This window comes from Chiloscyllium plagiosum, chromosome 2 (assembly GCF_004010195.1).
Source record: "Chiloscyllium plagiosum isolate BGI_BamShark_2017 chromosome 2, ASM401019v2, whole genome shotgun sequence".
Taxonomy (NCBI): Eukaryota; Metazoa; Chordata; class Chondrichthyes; order Orectolobiformes; family Hemiscylliidae; genus Chiloscyllium; species Chiloscyllium plagiosum.
In genome coordinates this window covers 41974611-41997130 of record NC_057711.1, presented here as the reverse complement: position 1 = coordinate 41997130, position 22520 = coordinate 41974611, and the positions used below count along the sequence as shown (strand labels likewise).

General features: G+C 39.9%; 1 protein-coding gene across 5 annotated transcripts in view; it reads right to left on the bottom strand.

The window, feature by feature from the left end:
• Positions 1-22520, bottom strand: part of xrcc4 (X-ray repair complementing defective repair in Chinese hamster cells 4) — a 383221-nt gene that overhangs the window by 101810 nt on the left and 258891 nt on the right. Inside the window, exon 8 of one of the 5 annotated variants that reach the window (XM_043708508.1) lies at positions 12415-12481. The exons of the other annotated variants lie outside the window; for them this stretch is intronic. Coding sequence (XP_043564443.1) covers positions 12430-12481 — 52 coding nt within the window. The 3' untranslated portion in view covers positions 12415-12429. Of the gene's footprint in view, positions 1-12414; positions 12482-22520 lie in introns of those variants that run through there. 5 annotated transcript variants of the gene reach the window in all.

The following is a 22520-nucleotide window of genomic DNA, read 5'->3' as shown; positions in this document are numbered from 1 at the left end:
TCCTCTAGCTTATCTCTCCACCCTTCAGGCTCTCTGCCTTTATTCCTTATGAAGGGCTTTTGCCCGAAACATCGATTTTGCTGCTCCTCGGATGCTGCCTGAACTGCTGTGCTCTTCCAGCACCACTAATCCAGAATCTGTAGTCATTGTTTTTACCTTATTTGAAAATAGGTATAACAGCTTTAGAAACAATTCCAAGAAGGCTCACTCGAGTCAATCCTGGGATAAAGGGCTTATCTTAAGAAAGACAGAACAATTTGTGCCTACATCAGTTGGACCTTAGGAGAATGGCAACTCATCTTACTTACACATAAGACTTAAGGGACTTAAGGGATAGGATGGATATTCAGAGGATGTTTCCTTTCATGAGGGAGCCTAAAACTAGAGGCCAGAGTTTAAGAATGAGAGATGTCCCTCTGAAGACAGAGATAAAGAGAATTTATTTTCTCGGAGGGTCATGAATGTGTGGAATTCTCTTTCCCACAGAGTGGTGGAGGCTGGGTCTTTACATTTAATTAAGACAGAGTTACATAGACGTTTAAAAGACAAGGAAGTTGATAATTATAGGGTGCAGAAAGAAAAGTGATGCTGAGGCCACAACTAGATCAACCTAGATCTTATTGAATGGCGGTGCAGACTTGAAGGGCCTACTCCTGTTTCTATGTTCTTGTGACGAAATGCTCTCCACTTGTCTAAATCTCCATCAGCTACGTAGATGCAATGAGAACACCTTTAGCTCCAGGAACCTTCAACTCCCCACCGCATATCATGTAGCATTCTAAATTGGATCAGTATTACTTTTCCTTCAAGGGTGCTAGCTCAAATTCCTGTTTCAGGAGGAGATCATTCAGTTCCGTATTTATGCTGACCAAAAAAAGTTAATCTCACTTTCCAGTTTGTGGCCTGACGTTTAGAAGGTTACAACAACTTCAAGTCCAAGTGTTCGTAAAAGCTGTCTTCCTCCACACTCTTTTCAGGCAGTAAATTCGAATTGTTCCCTGTCTCTTGGCCAAAATTTAACTCTCAATCAGCATTCAGAAATAGATTGTCTGGTGATCACATTGCTTTTTATGAACATCCATTGTGCTCAAGTTGGCTGTTATATTCCTGATAATATAACAGCAACCACACTCAGACACACTTCATTGACAGCAAAGTGTTTTACAACTTCTAACCGGTGGTCAAGAAAGAGGCTAAATGTGCTACTTTGAACTGTTTCTGCACTTCTCAGCAACTTGATTACTGTCCTTTGATCCCCATTATCGGAGGTTTACTGTAAATGCTAATCTTACACTCATCTGAATCCATACCTGAAACTAAAGCAATAAAAAGTAACTTTGGAAAATTGGAGTCCACCAGCATGTTTTCTATTGAATTTATCTAAACTTTATCACTTTTTAAGCTCAGATTATGGCAAAAATTGGGAATATAGGTAGGCGTGCCAGTTAAACTAGCCAGGGAACCAGAAAAATCAACATGCAAGTCAAAGACACATCAAATTATGATAACCAAACTCTGATGAATCAGAACTCTCAGTATGTTGAACGCCACCAGTTCTTTTAGTGATGATTTTCGCTTACAGGACGTGGGCATCGCTAGCTGGCCAGAATTTATTGTACATCCCCAGATGCCCTTGAGATGGTGATGCCCTTGAGATGCCCTCAAGGAGCTGCCTTCTTGAACTGCTTCAGTTCACTGTGTTGTGCAACATTCCCCCTGAGCTAAACAGGATGGATTTCAAACAGATCTAGTAACTCAAAACGAGATGCCCCTGAGGTGCCATGGCCATCAGCAGCAGAACTGTTCAACTACAATCTGTAATCTCATAGATCAGCATTTATTCCTGATGAAGGGCTTTTGCCCGAAACGTCGATTTCGCTGCTCCTTGGATGCTGCCTGAACTGCTGTGCTCTTCCAGCACCACTAATCCAGAATCTGGTTTCCAGCATCTGTAGTCATTGTTTTTACCTTGTTTATACCTCCAAACCTGCCAGGTGAAGCTATAACACAGCACCTACTTGCATACCAAATGGCTAAAGCAGCATGTGACAAAGTTAAGCGGTCGACAATGAAAGTATCCCACCTAAGCTGTGCAGTCCAGCTACATAAAATTGTGAATGGTGATGGATATTTTAAAAAAGCAGGAAGAGACAACCCAACAAATGTCCCCACTCTGATTTATGGGGAGCCTAGCACATCAGTACAAAGGGCACAGCAGTTCAGGCAGCATCCAAGGAGCTTCGAAATCGACGTTTCAGGCAAAAGCCCTTCATCAGGAATCCATGGCCATCAGCAGCAGAACTGTTCAACCACAATCTGTAATCTCATAGATCAGCATTTATTCCTGATGAAGGGCTTTTGCCCGAAACGTCGATTTCGCTGCTCCTTGGATGCTGCCTGAACTGCTGTGCTCTTGCAGCACCACTAATCCAGAATCTGGTTTCCAGCATCTGCAGTCATTGTTTTTACTACATCAGTGCAAAGGTCAAGACTATTCTTATTAAAAAAATATTTTGAAGGGGCCTGAGAGAGCACATCTTGAGCAGATGTGTCCACGAGTGGGGAATCTCAAACTAAGGGCCATTAATTACAGAATAACTCATTCAGACTCATTCAGAGCAGTGATGCAAAGGATTATTTTCTCATAGAGGGTAGTAAATGTCTGGAATTCTTTACCCAAAACAGTTGTGAAAGCTAAATTGCTGAACACATTTAAAGAGGAAATGGATAGCTTTTTGGAAAATCAAAGAGTTGAGGGCAATGATGAGCTGGCATGAAACAGAAATTGACACCTTGGGCAGATCAACCACAGTCTTATAAAAAAGTAGGGCTGAAATGCCTATTCTTGCTTCTATTTCTTATGTTCCACTTAAAACTATTTTCATCCAGATGTGCTGAGTGAATGATCCATCATGGCTTCCAAATGATGGCCCCAGCACTGCAGATGCTAGTCTTCAGTCAAATTAATTCAGTTCATGTGATAGCAAGAAATGGCTGAAGATAATGGGGCCCTGACAATTTTTTCAAATTACTTGTTCATGGCATTGCAAGTATGCCAGTATTCATTGCCTATCCCGAATTAACCAAATGAAGGTGTGGTAAGCTATCTTCTTGAATCATTGCAGTCCTTTGGGCTGGGACTTAGGCCCACACACCACACTGCAGTTACAAAAGGAGGTCTTGGATTTTCTCCCAATAACAGTGAAGGAATAGCAGTATAGTCCCATGCCAGAATTGTGTGCAGCTTCCGGAAAACTTGAAGGTGGTGGTGCCATGGCATCTGCTGTCCTTGATCATTTAGATGGAACAGGTCACAGGTATGGAAATGCTTTCAAAGGAATCTTGGCAACATACTGCTGTACATCTTGGAGATAGTATGCATCGTTGCCCTTGTGCATTGGATAGTGAAACGAGTGAATGTTAAGTTGATAAGTGGGGTGCCAATTAAGCAGGCTGCTTTGACCTTGAGTTTCAAGTATTGATAGGGCTCCATTCATCCAGGTATGTAGAGAGTATTAGGCTGTATGACTGAAGATTTGTGCTCCAAACCAAGCTGTTCCAATATGGCGGCTCTCCAGATACCTAGCCAGCAATGTGGAAAATTGACCAGACAGGCTCCATCCACAAAAGCAGAATAAATCAAATCTAGCTAATTAATATTCGTTCAGACTACCCTTGATCAAAGTGATGGAAGCTGTTATCAACAATTCAACCAAGCAAAATATACTCCATAATACCTGCTCATTGACATTTAGTATGGCATTCAACAGGACGAGTTGGCTCTCCTTACAGCCTTGGTTTAAAAAGAGGTAAAACAGTTGAACTGTAGAGATGAGGTGAGACTGATTGGCTTGAATTGAATTGAGTTTATTGTCACGTGTACCAAGGCACAGTGAAAAGCTTTATCTTGTGAGCAATACGTGCAGATCACAGTTTAAGAGTTGAAAATCATAGAACACCAGGTTATATCCAACAGGTTTAATTGGAAGCACTAGCTTTCGGAACGCTGCTCCTTCATCAGATGCCTGATGAAGGAGCAGTGCTCCGAAAGCTAGTGTGCTTCCAATTAAACCTGTTGGACTATAACCTGGTGTTGTGCGATTTTTAACTTTGTACACCCCAGTCCAACATCGGCATCTCCAAATCATGACAGTGTTAAGAAGCATCGATAAGTAAATAATAGGTAAACAGCGGCACAAACAAAAACACAGGTACAGGCAAACGTTAAGAGTTTATGAGTCCATTCAGTATTCTAACAACAATAGAGTTGAAACTGTTTCGAAATCGGCTAGTGTGTGCATTCAGGCTTCTATACCTTTCCCCCGATGGTAGAGATTGTAGAAAAAATTGCCAGGGTGGGATGGATCTTTGAGAAAGATCCTTTGACATCAATGTAGCATTTGACCAAATCCGGAATCAAAGAGCCCAAGCAAAACTTAAGTCAATATAAATCAGCATTAAACTCCCTTCCAGTTGAAATCAAAGCAAGCACATAGAAAGACATACTGTGGTTGTTGAAGGTCAATCATTGCAGTGCTCGAGCATTGCTTCAGGAGTGTCTCAGGGTAATGTCTGAGGCCCAACCAGCTTCAGCTTCATCAATGGTTGTTCCTCCATCATAAGGTCAGAATTAGGGATGTTTGCATAGGATTGCACAATGTGCAGCACCACTGAAGACTTCTCAGATTTCGGGAGGAAATGGCCTAGTGGTATTATCACTGGACTATTAATCCAGTCATGTCCTGGGTACCCGGGATTGAATCCTGCCATGGCAGATGATAGAATTTGAATTTAATGAAAAGAATATCTGGAATTAAGAGTCTAATGATGACCATGAATCCATTGTTGATTGTTGGTAAAAAAAATCTGGTTCACTAATGTCCTTTAAGGAAGAAAACCGCCATCCTTACCTGGTTTGGCCTACAAGTGATTCCAGACTTACAACAATGCCGTTGACTCTTAAACTGCCCTCTTGGCAATTAGGGATGGGTATTAAATGCTGGTCTAGCCAGCGATGCCCTCAACGTACGAATGAATAAATAAAGATACTGAGTTAGCCGGTGTCCATATGCAGCAGGGACTGCATTAGGTTTGGGCTAACAGACAGAAAGTAACAGTCATGTCACGCAAGAAGATGTCCCCTTGACATTCAATATGTTTATCATCACTGAAGACCGAACTACCACCATCTTAGCGATTACTTTTCATAAAAAACTAAACTGAATCAACAATATAAATAATGTGGCTAAAAGAACAGGTCAGAGACCGGAATTCTGAGTTAATTAACTCCTCTCCTGACTCTCCAATATCTGTCTACAAGGCATAATTATGAAATATGCCCTACTGACTTGGATGTTCAGCTCCAACAATTCTCAAGAAGCTCAACACTATCCAGGACAAACCAGACCACTTGATTGGCACCTGATTCATCTCCATTAATGTTCATGCCTCCACCACCAATGTGCACTATTCATAAGAAACTCTGGCGCAATTCACCACAGCATTCTTCCAAACCCATGGCTTTTATCACCTATGGAGATAATGGAACAGATCCCTGACAGCACCATCATCTGAAGGTCTCCCTCTAAGCCATTCTGACTTGGAACAAAATCAATGTTCCTTCACTTTCACTGATCAAAATCCTGGATCTTTCTTCTTAACATCCCTGTGGGTATATCTGCTCTACGGAGACTGCAGTGGCTCTATAAGATAGTTGCCACAATCTTCTTAAGGGCAAATTGGGATGGGAAATAAATGCTGGCCTAGATAATGACCATAAATCCTATGAAAGAGTTAGAATAAAATCCCACTAAGTTAAATATTCAAAAAGCTCGTATAATGCAACTTTGACCATAGCCATCCATTTTCACACAGCAAAACCCTACCATTTTTATATGTTTAATGCATTTTGATGTCAGATTTCAAAAGGAATCTAGGTGCAAAAATAAAACAGACTTTCCAAAGAAATAATTGCTGCTCCATTAGGCTATTACTGCATTCTTTTTCTCTGCACCATTTAAAATTATATTAGAAATGAGACAGTTGAGAGCAGAGTACACTAAAGCAGGTGCTCAGACTGCAATTAGTAGCCAAGTAGCAATCTTCAAAGATAATGGTTGCACACAGCTGGTCAACTGAAATGACTGAGCATCTCCATTTTTTGGCTGCTTAATTAAAATATGCTTATCGACTGGCTCTTAAGCAGCATATTATAATCAGGGCAACGTGTGTCAGACAGAAAGAAATATATTTGTTTCAATAATTGCATACAATGTGATACAGTAAAACCTCACTTATTACGAATGCCTAAACATATTGTGGTCTAGAATAATGTGTTATTGACAGTGGAGTCAATTATCCAGTGTCATCACATAATAACATGAACTTGATTTACAATCCATTGTCAATTGATTTTCTTTGATAAATTCATATTTCGACAACTGTATAGGACAGCTATAGCACTGGTTTTCATCTGTTCATCTGGAGCAAAGGTTAAACTCCAAAAATTAGAAGGAAATCAATCAATACTTATGTCATTAATTATTCCTGACTGCTATCCATACTGTCTCCCACCACTGTAATAAGATATACATTTTATGCTTCTACTTTTATTCCTATAATAAATAAGGAAATAACAATACTTAATGTTGAATATCAATTTCAAATAAAGTAAGAAAAACAGTATGACATGAATAAATTGTTAAATGAAAATAAAATATTTAATTATTACAATTCTGATCGATGCTGCTGTAATTGCCAGCAGGTTTCTTCCTTCCTCAGTTTCACTTATCTTTTTGCTTTTGTTTAGCTTTTATTTTCCCTACTGTGCTGCTTTAAATCTCTTGTCCACTTTCTGTTAACTATTTTCACATTAGCAGGAGGCAATTTTGTACATGTGAAAGGGTGAGAAGTGCTGAATCAGATTTTGCAGTAATAATGACAGTGAAGCTGTCAGCTTTCACCATCATTACTCCTCTGAAACAGACAGCATCTTCAGCTGTTAAAATCCTGCTGTCAGTGAGACGCTGCTGCACAAAGTGTGACGGTCAGGTTCCACCAAGGCCTCTCAGCTCCAAACTCATTACAATTTTGATCCAAATATGAACCGAATTCCAGGGGTACGGTGGCTGCATATAACATCAAGGCAGCATTAAGGAGTATTTGCAAACTTGAAGTCAATGGGAGTCAGGAGGGAAAACTTTCCACTAGTCTGAATCAAACCTAGCACAGCAGAAAATGCTTGTGATCTTGGCAACCCAAACATCTGCAGGGCAGTATCCTCAACCTCTCAATCTTCGGCTGGTTCAGCAATGTTCTTTCCTCCATCATAAGGTGAGAAAGTACGGATGGTCACTGCTGATTGCATTCTTTCCAATACCACTTACATCTCCTCATATACTGCAGCAGTCTCCGGGACAACATTCAGGCCTGGTATGATAAGTGACTGGCAATATTTGTGCTACACCAATGCCAGGTAACATTTTCCAGCTAACCATCTACCACTGACATTAAACTGCATCACTGAATCCTTCACCACCATCATTGTGCAGAAACTGAACCAAACTAACCTCAATAATCATGAAGTGCTTTGAGAGGCTGGTCATGTCCCACATCAATTCCAGTCTCCCAGCCTGGCTCGATCCCCTGCAAGTTGCCTACCGATGTAACGGGTCCACAGTGGACCCATATCTCTAGCCCTGCACTCATCTCTGGAACATCTGGGCACCCAATCAATCTCCTGCTCATTGACTACAGCTCCATTTTCAACACCATTATCCCCTCCAGACTGAATCTTGGCTCTGACCTCTGCAATTGTATCCTTCGCTTGCTGACCCACAGTCTGTAATCAGTGAAGATAGGTAACTGCATCTCCTCCATAATAACACTCAACACTGGAGCTCCACAAGGATGCATTTTTAGCCCCTTACTGCACTCCCTGTACACCCACGACTGTGTTGCCAAATCCTGAACCAATGCCATTTACAAGATTGCTGATAACACCGCCATAGTAGGATGGATATCAAACAACAAATCAAATAGAGAAGGGAGTTAGAGGACTTGGTGACATGGTGCAGTGACAACAATCTCTCTCTCAATAGCAGCAAAACTAAAGAACTGATCATTAACTTTAGGAAGAAAGGAGGAGAGCATGCCCCCATTTACATCAAGAGAACAGAGGTGGGCAGTTTTAAGTCCCTTGGAATGACAATAATCAACAACCTGTCTTGGACTTCCCACGTAGATGCAACAGTCAAGAAGCCACAACAATGTGCTTTCTTCCTCAGCATAAATGCTGATCTTGCCTGCAATGTTCACATCCCAAAAACAAATAAAATTAATCTAGTAGAAATGACTGAACTGAAGAGCACGCCCTTTTAGGACTCAAATGACACTGCAGAATCCCTTGAAGAAACGTTCAATGAAGTGACTGGATTTTTAATTTTCAGTTCTCAAATATTTCTGAAAAGCTTCCCTGACATTGAAAATCTACCTCATATGTTAAATCTCTACACTATGATAATGATACTAATCTTGATTCCCACATGAATGCCCAAATTATTTATTTTGCTCCTTGTAAAATTTAATTGACAGTCAAGGATAACCAGTGGTGACTTCCTAATTTGCTGTCGTTGAGAATGCAGGGGAGTTACTTCACGGGGTAAACACTCCTGCTTAATTTAAAGCAGCAACACAGAAAAGACTTATCCAATGCAGTACTCTGTGAAAATGCGAGAGGCCAAGAACTATTTTAAGTAAAAATTAACAACTTTATTTCTTAAAGTATAATAGGGAATAATTAAACAACTATTCACAACTCCTTCCTCTAACCTATCTTTTACTTTCCATTCTATGATACTAGTCTGATAAAACTCTCGATTAAGATTCACAAAACAAAACTTCTTATCTCAAAACCAAGCAGCTTTTGGTTCTTCTCTGTATTCCCATCTTCTTTTCTTCTTCTTGGGGATTCAGCTTCACAGGTTACTGATTGATAAAGGTACCTTGAAGAGGACTATTCTCTGGGCAGTTCACAGATGTTGTTGGCTCTGCAGTTCTCCTCCCAACTGTTCAATTTTCCCTAGCCTTATACCCCTAAAGCAACGGATTGTATCATTGGCTTTTAAGATTGTCGATATACTATATTCAAACTTGATTGGAGTTTAGATTTTTTTGGGGCTACAATTTAAACTGATTGGCCTAATTCAAATGTGTTTTTGTTTCCAGGCAACCAGTTACCTGAGCTTTCCCAGTAGCTGGACCACATGTTACATTGTATCTTATTGAGAACACTTGGTACTGTCACTACTAGCTTCTTTTAACTCTCAAAGGTACAGTACACCCACATCTTCATAACAGGGGATCACTAATTTATGAATGTTAGAACTATGAATGCAATCCCATACTGGTATGTATTAATAACGAATGATTCTTTGACCCTGTGCGTAGAAATGGCTATTTTATATCACCCTCCATTGCGTTCCAACTTGTGCATAAATCGATTTGCGAATGGTTTTTGTTCGTACCCAGGGACTGCCTATAACACAATATGAGTTATTAACAATATGAGTTGTCTGCCTGATAATATCACTGAAGAATAAATTATTTTTTGATTTGTCATGACATTTTAATTAATTTCAAGAAAGGAATAATCCACTTCACAGAGATTGAACAAACCTCTCTTCTTTAACAGGAAGCAAAGGGAATTCAGCATGTCAACAAGGACCCTCACTAGCCTTTAAAGCTGCACCATAGAAAGCATTCTATCTTGATGAACCACAGCTTGGTATGGCAACTGCTCTGCCCAGAACTATAAGAAACTACGGAAAGTTGTGGACATAACCCAAACCATCACGCAAGCCAACCTTCCATCCATTGACTCCATCAACATTTATCGTTAATGCAGAAAGGCAGCCAACCTCATCAAAGACCTCTCACACCCTGGTCATAATATCTTCCAACCTTTATCGTCAGGCAGGAGATACAAAAGCTTAAGCACACTTACCAATAGGTTCAAGAACAGCTTCCCCCCCATTATTAGACATCTGAATGGAACTCTCAAATTTCAAATATAATGTTAATCTTGCATTTGTACACCTTCTTGGCAGCCGTAACTTTGTATTCCTCACTCTGTTCAATCACCTTATGGTCTCTGTGTCTTTGTATTTTAAAATCTGTTGCACTGCACGCAAAACAAAATTTTTCACTGTACTTAGGTACATGTAACAATAATAAATCAAATAAGGTTAGTAATGAGTGCCATTCTTTATTCAGGCTGTTGTGACAATTCCAGCGCACTTTTTCCAGTTTTAATAGTCAAGAGACTTATTTCCACTTGTAATGGTCAAAACTTATTTTCTGTTCTGACAGCTTGAAAACATCAACAGAAATCCTCATAGCTTAGGAGGCTTCATAGGCAAACCTGCTCTGTGCTTGGGTGGAACTGCTCTCTGAACTGAAAAACTGATTGCTCTGAATTGCAACCTTATTCTGAACTGAATTCAAACTGTTCATAGCCCCGATCTTTTTTTGGCCATGTTCGACCTTGCAAACATTTCAAAACTAACACCATAAGTGTCCTGTGAGGCACTCAACTTAAATCACACGCCTTCCTGGAAATGCTGTCTTTAGTCCATTGGTCCAAATCACTTTCACACCTTTTAACAAAATATTTACCTTCACAGAGCTGAAACCACACATTTATTTTAGCTCATCTTTAAAATCCAAATTACCAAATGATAACAGTATAAGTTTATCACACAGCCTTATCTTCTTGAATTCTCTATGTAAATTTATCTCCCACATTTCCTCATTTGTGTACTGCTCTGGAATATTCACATCAAGCAATTTTGCTTCATAATTTGTTTGATTGCATTTTAGAAGAACTAACAAGAGCTGAATGAAAATATTGTCTGGAAATCAGACTGTTACACAATGACAATCTTATCGAATGGACAATCCTAACTTTCACACAATTGAAGGTGGCAAGCAATGAATCACCTACTACTTAGAACATCAGGTTATAGTCCAACAGGTTTAATTAGAAGCACTAGCTTTCGGAGCACTGCTTTGTACACCCCAGTCCAACATTGGCATCTCCAAATCATACTTAGAACTTAGCACTTTTCTCTTAATATAACGGAGTACTGGAAATTTGAATTCCACTCTCAAACACATTAACATCCTGGGCTTGATCAATATTTTTCCTGCTACCACCAGGTAGAAAAATTGATAGCTGTCCACGCTTTCTCTCCTGGCTACAACAGTCGGAAGCCACAGTCCGTTGTCCAAGACAAAGTAAAGTTTCAATAGCTCTATGTGGTGCAAATTAACTTTCCTGCTATAATCAGAGAGATAAGTTTCAAATTTATTTTAGGTGACATTTTGGGATCAGACAATAATCATGCAGTCATGGTCATAGTGACTTAAATATCAACATTCAGCTTAAACAAAACTGATAAACAGCCAAATATTAAATCTCCAATCTTTTAATATGGAAAAACTTCCGTTAATAGCTGGCACCCTCTCAGTCAATTTAGGCACATTTTTAATACTACTATTTGAAATATCGCTATTACATATTACATAAAAACTCACATACTGAATAATGAACATCATATATTAAGTGCTCTTCAAAAGCACTTACAAGTCTGAAGACAGGAATTATAGATGATACTGTCCAGACCCTTATTTCCCACCTGTTTGCTTTTATCCTTTCACTGTTCAAAGGAATATTAATTGGCTTTATCATCAGTGCTGGCACAACATGTATCCTTTCTTTCAAGCACAGTATAGCGCTGACTTTGCTGATTGGCATTAATGATGAGGTCTGACCAGTGCATATAGAAAACGACTGCATCATGTGCTACTTTGGCAGAAATTGCAGGAATTCTGAAATAGTAGCACAGCACGACAACTAGGAGTTCTTCCATTAAAGCATTCAATGTATATCAAACTCCTCAATCAGAATAGAACTTTTCAAATAATAATTATTACAGGAAGTGCTAGTAAGATGAAAATGAAGCAAGATTACATCAATATGAAATTAATATTCCACATAAATATAACAATAATTTCTAAAGAGCAGAGACCATATGCACAGAAGAAAAAGTATCTTTTAGGGACTTGACTTGGAGACCGTAAGAGCATAAACTGAACAGAATTAACCACAATATAATCGTCTGCAATTTCAAAACTAACAAGGAAACAAAGTGTTTTAAGTTCAGGATCAGAATCATTGTCTTATAGCATAGGAAACCATTCAACTTGTTATAGCTGTGCTGATTGTTTGGAAGAACTGTCCAATTAATCTCACTTCTGTGCTCTTTCATCATGACCCTGCAGATTTTCCTTTGGGAAGTAATTATTGAACATGTTTCCACCATTCATCCAATGGTGCACTTCAAATCACAGATTCGGTGTGTCTCTTCTCTAGTTCTTTTGCCTATTATCTAAAAAGTATTTCTTATGGATTTTGACCCTCCTGCCATGGAAACAATTTCTCATGTTATTATTTAAAAATATCAAGCATCATGCAAATGGTACATTCTTTTCAAATTCACTTTCATTTCAATAAAATTTAATGACGAGTATGTGATGCACAATCCGATTTTCATTTCCACACAATATTCACTTTCTCTCATTCCTGTGCAGTAGTTGAGATTTAGAAGTCTCAATCCAAACTCTGTAATCCTGTGGTATGGTACACATTTCATTTTATAACAATCTGGTGAATCTACATTGAGCACCTGACATTCCAGCATATATGCAAACAGATAGCTGTGCAACAAGCACCCTTAACAGATCCCAAATTCTGTGCTGAGCTGATTTTTGCATACAAGTACAATTTGTACAGGTTTTCTCAATTAATTATGATTTTCCCTTGATCTCTCTGTTCAAACACATCTCCATCCATAATAATGGACTGACCTTACATTGAAGAGCCTTTTATCTGGGTTTGTTGTAAAGGAAGGACTTTTCTGTGTTGTACTGACTTTTTTTTAAATTTCACTTATCAGCTATTATTCAGTTGTAAGAGACCTCATCTCACAATCACAGGGTTCTTGGTTCATGTTGTATTCCATGATTTGAGCACAAAACAATCAAAACAGGGGAAAATGAGGACTGCAGATGCTGGAGATCAGAACTAACAGCCAAGTGTAGCACTGATAGTTCACTATAAGGGTGACATTTTTTGGATGAGACAGGTCTTAACTGTCCTCTGAGATGCATGTAAAAGATCTCATAGGATAACTCTCTGCTTTTCTTTGAAATTATACTATGTATGCTGGAGGAGAAAGTGAGGTCTGCAGACGCTGGAGATCAAAGCTGAAACTTTATTGCTGGAACAGCACAGCAGGTCAGGCAGCATCTAGGGAACAGAAGATTCGACGTTTCGGGCACATGCCCTTCTTCAGGAAGAAGGGCATGTGCCCGAAACGTCGAATCTTCTGTTCCCTAGATGCTGCCTGACCTGCTGTGCTGTTCCAGCAATAAAGTTTCATACTATGTATGCTGGTCAATATTTAATCATTAAATCAATGTCACAAAAATAGTTTAAGATTGTGTGAGAGCTGGCAATATGCAAATTGGCTGCAGTGTTTCATGTATTACAATAGTGACTGCATTTCAGAAGTACTTCAAGGCTATGGACAAGGTGTTGTAAAGTGGGATTAGAATGGGCAGTTAATTTCTTCAGCTAATGGGCTGCTTGGTCTGTGTCTGTGATGCAATTTTTTTTGGTCGAAGAGTGCTTTTAGACTTTTGGTAGTCATGGAAAACGCTATTAAAATGTAAGTCCTTTGTTTGCACAATATGTCACATTATTTTGAATTTTTAAAAAAATGACGTCAAACTAAATCTTGAATAACTTCCTCGTTTGCCGAGTTTTAAACATGCTTTGCCTCTAAATACTGTGTCCAAAACTATGCACAATAGTCCAGCTGCAGTTTACTAGTACAATATTATTACTTAGTTATAGAGTCATAGAGATGTACAGCACAGAAACAGACTCTTCGGTCCAACACTTCCATGCCAACTAGATAGCCCAAAACAATCTAGTCACACCTGCCAACACCCGGCCCATATCGCTCCAAACCCCTCCTATTCATAAACCCAGCCAAATGCCCTTTAAATGTTGCAATTGTACTAGCTTCCATCACTTCCTCTGTTAGCTCATTCCACACACATACCACCCGCTACGTGAAAACATTGCCCCTTAGGTCTCTTATATATTTTTCCCCTCTCACCCTAAACCTATGGCCTCTAGTTCTGGATTCCCCCACCACCAAGAAAAGACTTTGTCTATTTATCCTATCCATGCCCCTCATGATTTTATAAACTTCTAAACCCTCAGCCTCCGACGCTCCAGGGAAAACAGCCCCAGACTGTTCAGCCTCTCCCTATAGCTCAAATCTTCCAACCCTGGCAACATCCTTGTAAATCTTTTCTGAACCCTGTCAAGTTTCACAACATCTTTCCAATAGGAAGGAAACCAGAATTGCAAGCAATATCCCAACAGTGGCCTAACCAATGTCCTGTACAGCCACAACATGACCTCCCAACTGCTGTACTCAGCACTCTGACCAATAAAAGCAAGCATACCAAATGCCTTCTTCACTATCCTATCCACCTGCGACTCTACTTTCAAGGTTTCTTTGTTCAGCAACACTCCCTTGGACTTCACCATTAAGTGTTTAAGTCCTGCTAAGATTTGCTTTCCCAACATGCAGCACCTCGCATTTATCTGAATTAAACTCCATCTACCACATCTCAGTCCCTTGGCCCATCTGATCAAGATCCCATTGTAATCTGAGGTAACCTTCTTCGCTGTCCACTACACCTTTAATTTCGGTGTCATCTGCAAACTTACTAATTATACCTCTTATGCTCACATCCAAATCATTTATATAAATGACGAAAAGTAGTGGACCAAGCATCGATCCTTGTGATAATCCACTGTCACAGGCCTCCAGTCTGAAGAACAACCGTCCACCACTATCCTCTGTCTTCTATCTTTGAGCCATTTCTGTATCCAAATGGCTCCTTAGCTCTGCATTATTGGCTATAGATAGAATACCAAGTTATGTTTGGTTTTAATCTTAATCTGTGTCGATGATACCTTAAATACGTGTGCAGTTCATGCGGAGGACTCTGTCTTCCCCTAATCCTTTAAAACTGTAACAGTTTGAAGAGTACATCCTTTTGACCGTCTTCTGAAATGTGCTATTTTACATTTTTCTATATCTGTCTACATTGTTGCTGGATAATCATGTCTTTTTTCAACTTTTCACATTTTTACTGAACTTTTCCCTCCCTTTCGATTTGGTGTTAAGTTTCATTCTAGTTCCCATTATTTCAGAATGGCTGCAGGGTCATCAGTTCCTATAATGTGGTCACCGGGAACCTTTCCAAGAACCTTCCTTGTTTATGTAGTGTGGAGTGTCTCCAAATACTTCATACGTTGAGTAAATCTGAGCTGGAGTGACCCTGGCTGTTAAATGCACTCAGCTTCACGAAATTCCCACATTATTCGAGTCCACAAATCACAGGTTTCTACTCTCTTGCTGCAATAATGAACTGAAATGATCTTAATTCAAAAAACGGAAAACTGTTTAAAGCTGTTGAAGTCAGTTACATCCTCACTCCATGGCTGTTCACATTTTTATTGTCACTAATTTGCAATCCTCTCCAAATAAAATTGCACATGCTCCTGTGTCAGGTCCTGTCTGGTCCAGCCTGGTGCACTATCTTAGCAGCAAGCTTCCATGCTGGCCAACTCATTTCAATACCTTCTGTAAGCAAAATTCACAGCTGCTATCACACTACACCAAGACATCTTTACCTTGCTTTAATCCATCTATGTTGAGCTTTGCCACTTACTTTCATACCAAATATTGAAATGAGATTTATAAACTACAACTGTACTGTAAGTGCAGCAGAATCTAGCTCTTGTAGAATTTCAATATTTCTTCCTTGCTTTTGCCTTTTGTAAGACGAGATGAAGAACTTCAGATTCTACTGGCTTCTTTTCTGACCTTCTCTATTTGCACTGCTACATTTCATGCCCTGCAAATACATCACTTGCACTGTTTCTCTAATAAGTATAATATTTTGGAATTTACATTCCATTTCTTTTCCTTACTCTTTCCTAAATATTTTACAATTTGCTACATTGAACTGCATTATATGATTTCTTTACTCAACTATTGAATTCAACAATTTGCAATCTAGCCTCACTTAAATGATCTATCTTTATCTATGTTGTGAATGGGAATTGATATCACAACTGTAGAGGTCACTGGAGAGACTTGTAATATTTTGAACTATTTTGAGCATCCCATTGTTTTATTATGAGGTTTGATGTCAAACTATTAGTTTGGATATCTTTACAAGCTGCTTAATAAGGCCATGTTAAGAACTGTCTTCCAGCTTAAACTTCAAATGAACACTATTTATGATACACGTATATTAAATACCTATCAGCTGAGAACTAACCTATCTTTATGTGTTCATGTCCACATGCACTCTTTGGTTGTTAACCGCGAGTCTCACTTTGGTGTTCCTTCTTGTGTGTACAAACTCAGCCCACTCTATGGCATTTATACTCAGTGATATGCAGCTCTGTGAAATCTTTACAAGATTCCGGGATCCTCAAGCACTCACACAACATCCATTATAGGAAGAACTGTGAGTGCAAGTGGAGAATGACTCTCTGTCTGCTATGAAAACCCAGACCAAGTTGGAATAATTTTAGAATTTAAACTAGAACTTGTTGAAAGAATTGAGATTTTAAAAAAATGGCTTTGAGAATGCTCTGGATGCAGAAATCAATAAAAAGGGAGATGTATATTTATATTTTGAGATATGGAGAACAGAAGCTGAAGTTACAGAGCTACCGTGGCTAATGAAAATGAGAACAGGCTTCAAGGGCCTTTTCGTAAATTCAAAATATTGATGGCAAGGTCTCCATTTGTACCCATACCTAGTTTCTCAAGAATTCAGTGAATTACTGGGTATTTTAGAAGACAATTGAGTGTTAACAGTAACACTGCAAGCCTGGAGTCACATGCAGGTCAGACCAGGTAAAGGGGAGTAGATTTCCTCCCCTGAAGGGCATTTGTTAATAAGATAGATATTTTAAATAACAATTGATGATTCTTTCATGGTCACCATTAATTCACCATTAGTTTTCAATTCCAGATTTCTGATAATTCAATTCAAGTTCCACAAACTGCCATGGTGGGATTTGAACCCACGTTTTCCAGGACAGTAGCCTAGGCCTCTGGATTTCTAGGCCAGTGACATTGCAACAACACCATGGTCTCCACAATTTGATTCTTCTTTTGACCTACTTTATTCCTACACCCGCACTTGGTGATATCTATTTATTAAAGGTGATGGAACACAAGCAAGACACAATTGCCAGTTGAAAATCCATCGATGCAAAATCTGAGAGTTATTACTCAACTCTGAACTTGGATTTATCACAATTCCATTATTCATCAAGAACACATTTTACACCTTCACACTGTACCCTTATCTCTCTTCTATCATCGCCGAATTCTTAACCAATGTCTTCAGATTCTCAAAAGTTAATTTTTATTATGCTGCACTCACTCTATTACATTTCAGTTTTTAATGGTTTCTATATGAATTCTGATAAACTGAGACCTCACTGAAACAAAGTCTTGAGCATCTATTACTTTTATTCTTTGTAAGGATTACAGACTCAGTCTACTGTGGTGGAATGCCCTCACTTCCCAACCCATAAGATAATGAAGCACTCTTAACTAATCTTGGTTTTCTAATTCTTTCATGGTCTTTCACCACTTTATCTGAGCAGTCGTCTCTAGACATGTTTCTGGCCAGACCAGCAGGTCAACGGATTCTCGATTTCTACTAGTTCATTGCTTTGCCTGCTCCACCACATTCAGGATGATCATGTGCCTGCTGTTGACAGTTCTCTCCCAAAACCATTATTTCCACTTCTATCACTTTGTTTAAAATTGGATACGAGATGAAGGTTTAGAATAAGTTATTTGGGAACTTAGATTCTAAAGTAGAGCTAAATGGGCTTTTGATTTTAGTTCTGTGAAGGTACTTAATAAGATAATAGTGGTTTATGATCTACAGAAGGAATGGCAAGAAGTCACACAAAGGTTGCAGTTCAGAAGAAAAGATCCATACTAACAAAAGGCAGAGTAGTTTTCTCAATCTTCAGGCCACCAGTGTTGGAAGAAGTCTTAAGCAGTTTCAACAATCTTTAGATGTTTTCTTTCCTTGAAATTCAGTAAGAAGTGTTACTGAGTTAGCTGGTGTCTCAAGGAGAGATGGTAGTGACAGAATCACATGTGGGCGATGGGCATATGTCAGCAAAGGAAGCATTTTGCAATCTCACCAACTGAAGTGTAGATAGCAGTGATACTTCACTGGGATTGTGTGTCCAGAAAGGATACTGGTGGCAAAAAGGGTTGATTTTTAAAATGTTTATCTCAGGATTGTTCCAAACCTATATATAGATTTGTTTTTTAGATTTTTTTGTGTGTGTAGTGGGCATGGATGTTTGCCTGTTAAAAGCACATCAACAGCCTCTTTTGAATTTGTAGCGACAGATCATTGTGATAACCAAATTTTGAGAATAAATGGCCTATCAAGCCAGGTTTCAGTCTGGAATCTGACTTGTCCACTATTACCATCTGCTGGGATCATAAACTTGCTGGCAGACATTCTGTGACACGAGCAGTATTATAGAAATGCAAATTGGCAGTTGCAACAATTATTTGCATTCATAAAATTTAAACTTCAGTTATCAACAGAGTGCAGGAAAGCATACGGTTAGAACATGGATAGACAGGAGAGGAGGCACTGTTCTCAGGATTCAGCGACGTGGACAGAAAAAGGTAGCAGCGGAAGCAATAGGAGTGAAGTGAGTAGAAACAAAGGCTAAGCAGGTTGAGGAAAGCACCTTGGTGACCAGCTACTTTGCAGCTTCGTGGTATGAATTTTCCCACAGTTTGGCTAATTTTGGTCCATTTGAGGAAGTTTCACAGAGGGTTTCCTTCCGTGAGTCCTGGTGAACCTTTTTCATGTAATTCACTACTGCTAGCATAACTAATTCGCATTCTGCCTCCAGAGCATCACTTTAATGCAACCTTGCACTTAGCAGAGGTGGAAGTGGTTGCCAGTGCAAGGTCCTTCTGAGATTCATGCTTTGGGTGTCATATTTAAATCTCTGCCGTGTACCATTTCAAATGCTGCAAACCAGAAACAGCCCTTAATACATTGGTTGCAAATCAAATTGCCATGACTGTGAGAGACAAGTTGGCATCTGGCCTCACTGAAAGGGGTATGGAGGTTCTGGTAGACAGGATGGTGGATTGGACAGCTTTTGTGTTAATTGGAGGGTCAGCAGAGGACAAAACAACACCAAATGCTGCCAGCCTGCTTTGAAGATACTAACCAGGTCAACACAGTGTCCAGGTCTACAGGAACTCAGTGCAATGCCATAAGAGGCTTAATGCTCTTCTGTGCTCTGCAAGGGTAAGTGCTACCATCTTCTCTGCTATCACACACTCACTCTACCTCTACTATTGCACCCAGCTTTAATCAAGGCTCATAGTCAATAACTCTCACTAATGAATGCAGCATTTTCCATCAAATGGCTTTCAATAACCTTATTTCCCAACAAAACCTCTTCCTACTCAGTCGTTCAGGGCATCTCTCCAACTTTCCTGCACCTGCACCAACACTAATAGTTCTGCCCATCACTTTCATCTCAATTAGTCTCTCCCGCTGTTCTACTGCTGGAGCAAATGGCCCAATGTCAGGCTGAAAATGTCACAGCAGGTGGCTGGGTGACTGCTATTCATCTACTCACTTCAAATGAGGAGAAAATTCTTATGCTCGCAGGAAACAACGGTGATTGCTCCTGTGGAGATGCTGTGATCATTATGTTCTGAGAACAAAGTAAAAGTCACTGTGCTCCAACCATTACCACCAACATGTTCAAGCATTCACCTCAATAGTGCAACTTATTTCCAATTTTGTCTTATGTAGGTGCCAGTGGCATCTACACAGCCTGCTCCCACCAGAGACCAGCCCCCCACCAGTTATCAGCTCCTCATCATCTCTAGGGAAGAACAGCCAGATCCCTCAGAGGATGCAGACAAGGCTGCTTTCTGAATCCTCCACCAACTCTGGGAGGTCAGCAGCAACAGATTTGAGAGGACAGCCTGACTCACTACTGCCCAATATTTTGATGCAGCTCCCCGACTGACTTACCAGTAATTTCTGGACTTTTGGACAGCTTTAGAACCAATCCACAGACTCTAATTGCAACTACTGTCAATCCCCTGAACTGAGATTGTGCAATGCCCTTGATTGACTGCGGTGTCAACCTTGACGGGACAAAAGATTACTCCACTTCAATTTTCAAACAAGGACATTTGGTCAAAGCACATGCAATATGCTTGCTGTGTAAGCTGCTAGCACATGCTAAAGGTGCAATATTGATACAGCACAGTGCTCTAAAGTAACATGTCTGCCCACTTGACAGTTCAGTGTTGGCAAGCATGACCACTGCCTGACTTCCTGCCTGTACCAAAGGACAAGGCAAGACTGAACTACTATGAACCTCTAACGTCTGAACGAAGCAGCAACATGCTAAAAGGCAAGGCCAGGCAGAAATGCTGTGAGGACCCAAACTCTAAAAAAGCGAGTTATGAGCCCTGAAATCCTATTCGGAGGTATGAAGACGGTAGAAAACGGCCTGGAAGCAGCATTGTAATGTATGGTAAAGTGCTAAACTGTACTATAGGTTAGTGTGTGATGTATTATGATGATGTGGTGAGGCTGGTGATTTGCTGATATCAACTTCTGCGAGCATAGGTTACTTGCTCATGGAGCACACTCTGAAAGATTAGGGAATGCTAGCCAACATGGAGGCCTGAGAAAATACTGGGCTGCAGTCATCAAGTCATTGCTCTGACTTTCAAGTTGGGGACTGGCGTATCTAGTTTCTCACCGGGAGAATAAGAACCTGGGTATAAAAATGGTAAAATTTGCTACTGAGATATTACTGCATGCAAATAGGGCTCTTGCCATTTACTAGTAAGATTTTCATCTAGTCATTGAAACCTCAAAGGTAGAATTGGGCTTGGAAATTTGTATTTCGATATCGAGAATGCTACTGCATTGGACACTATAATTACATCTATGGTTAGAGATTGGTGCTGGTCCAGGTCAATCCTTGGGCGGCACAGTGGTTAGCATTGCTGCCTCACAGCGCCAGGGACCTGGGTTCGATTCTCATCTCAGGCAACTGTCTGTGTGGAGTTTGTACGTTCTCCCAGTGTCTGAGTGCGTTTCCTACGGGTGCTCCGGTTTCCTCCCACAATCCAAAGATGTGCAGGTCAGGTGAATTGGCCATGCTAAATTGCCCATAGTGTTAGGCGCATTAGTCAGGGGTATATATAGGGCGGAGGAATGGGCCTGGGTGGGTTACTCTTCGGAGCGTCAGTGTGGACTTGTTGGGCCGAAGGGCCTGTTTCCATACTGTAGGGAATCTACTCTAATCCTCTGATCATTCTTGTGCCATCGATGAAAAGGAAGCTGCTTTTGATTTTAATTTTGTAGGTTTTCTATGCAAATATATCTCCCTGGTAACATTGCACTAGTATAAATTGAACATGAACATGGGATGATATGCCTAATTTCCTGGGAGTTCTGTGTTAAATGTTTTAACTAGTAAGCCAAGTCATACAGTTCTGCAAATACTGGTTGAAACTGACCCAAAGATGATAGAACGGACTATGTAGATGTTGGTAAGACTGAGAGTGGACATTATTTCCTCTTGGCTAGAAAGACATATTCCAATTTGCATGGAAGTTAAATTCAGTAAAACCACAGGAAACCTCAAACACATTTTTATCATCAAACAGTCTGTTATGTTTCTGCTGGATGACATTTGAGACAGTGATCTCAACAGTGTATCAACTGGGGCAACAAACTTCTGTTATGTTACCAGCTGATGTAATCAATGAGCTTATCCTGTGAAAAATAGAAAGCAAACTCCTTGCAGTCGGCCTGATATAAATGAATGACCTGTACGGAGGTGAAGTGGAAAGTTGATTTTCTCTGAAAATATAGAAGTCTTTAATTGACACATTAATATCTGTCTGTGTCCTAATTTTCTGCTCAAATTCATCACAGGCAAACTTCCTAAAAGAAGTCTGAGAAAATGCTGTTTGTTCTCTTGTGGTGGAACCTTAAAACTACGCTTTCAGATTATAACAAAAGGTGTCTGTGGGTGCGCCACATTGTATTACAAACACAGCGCAAAGGAATTTTGCAAGTCCCGTTGCCTCTTGAGCCACGAGCTTAATCTCCTTCAGCAATTCCTCAAAACCAAGGGCAATTTGTTTCCCCTCTGGATCAGTTGTTTCTGAGATGGCTGGTAAGGTGGTGAGGCATGAGAGCTAGTGATGCTTGAAGATTTGGGCAGAGGGGTTGTTTGGAGATTG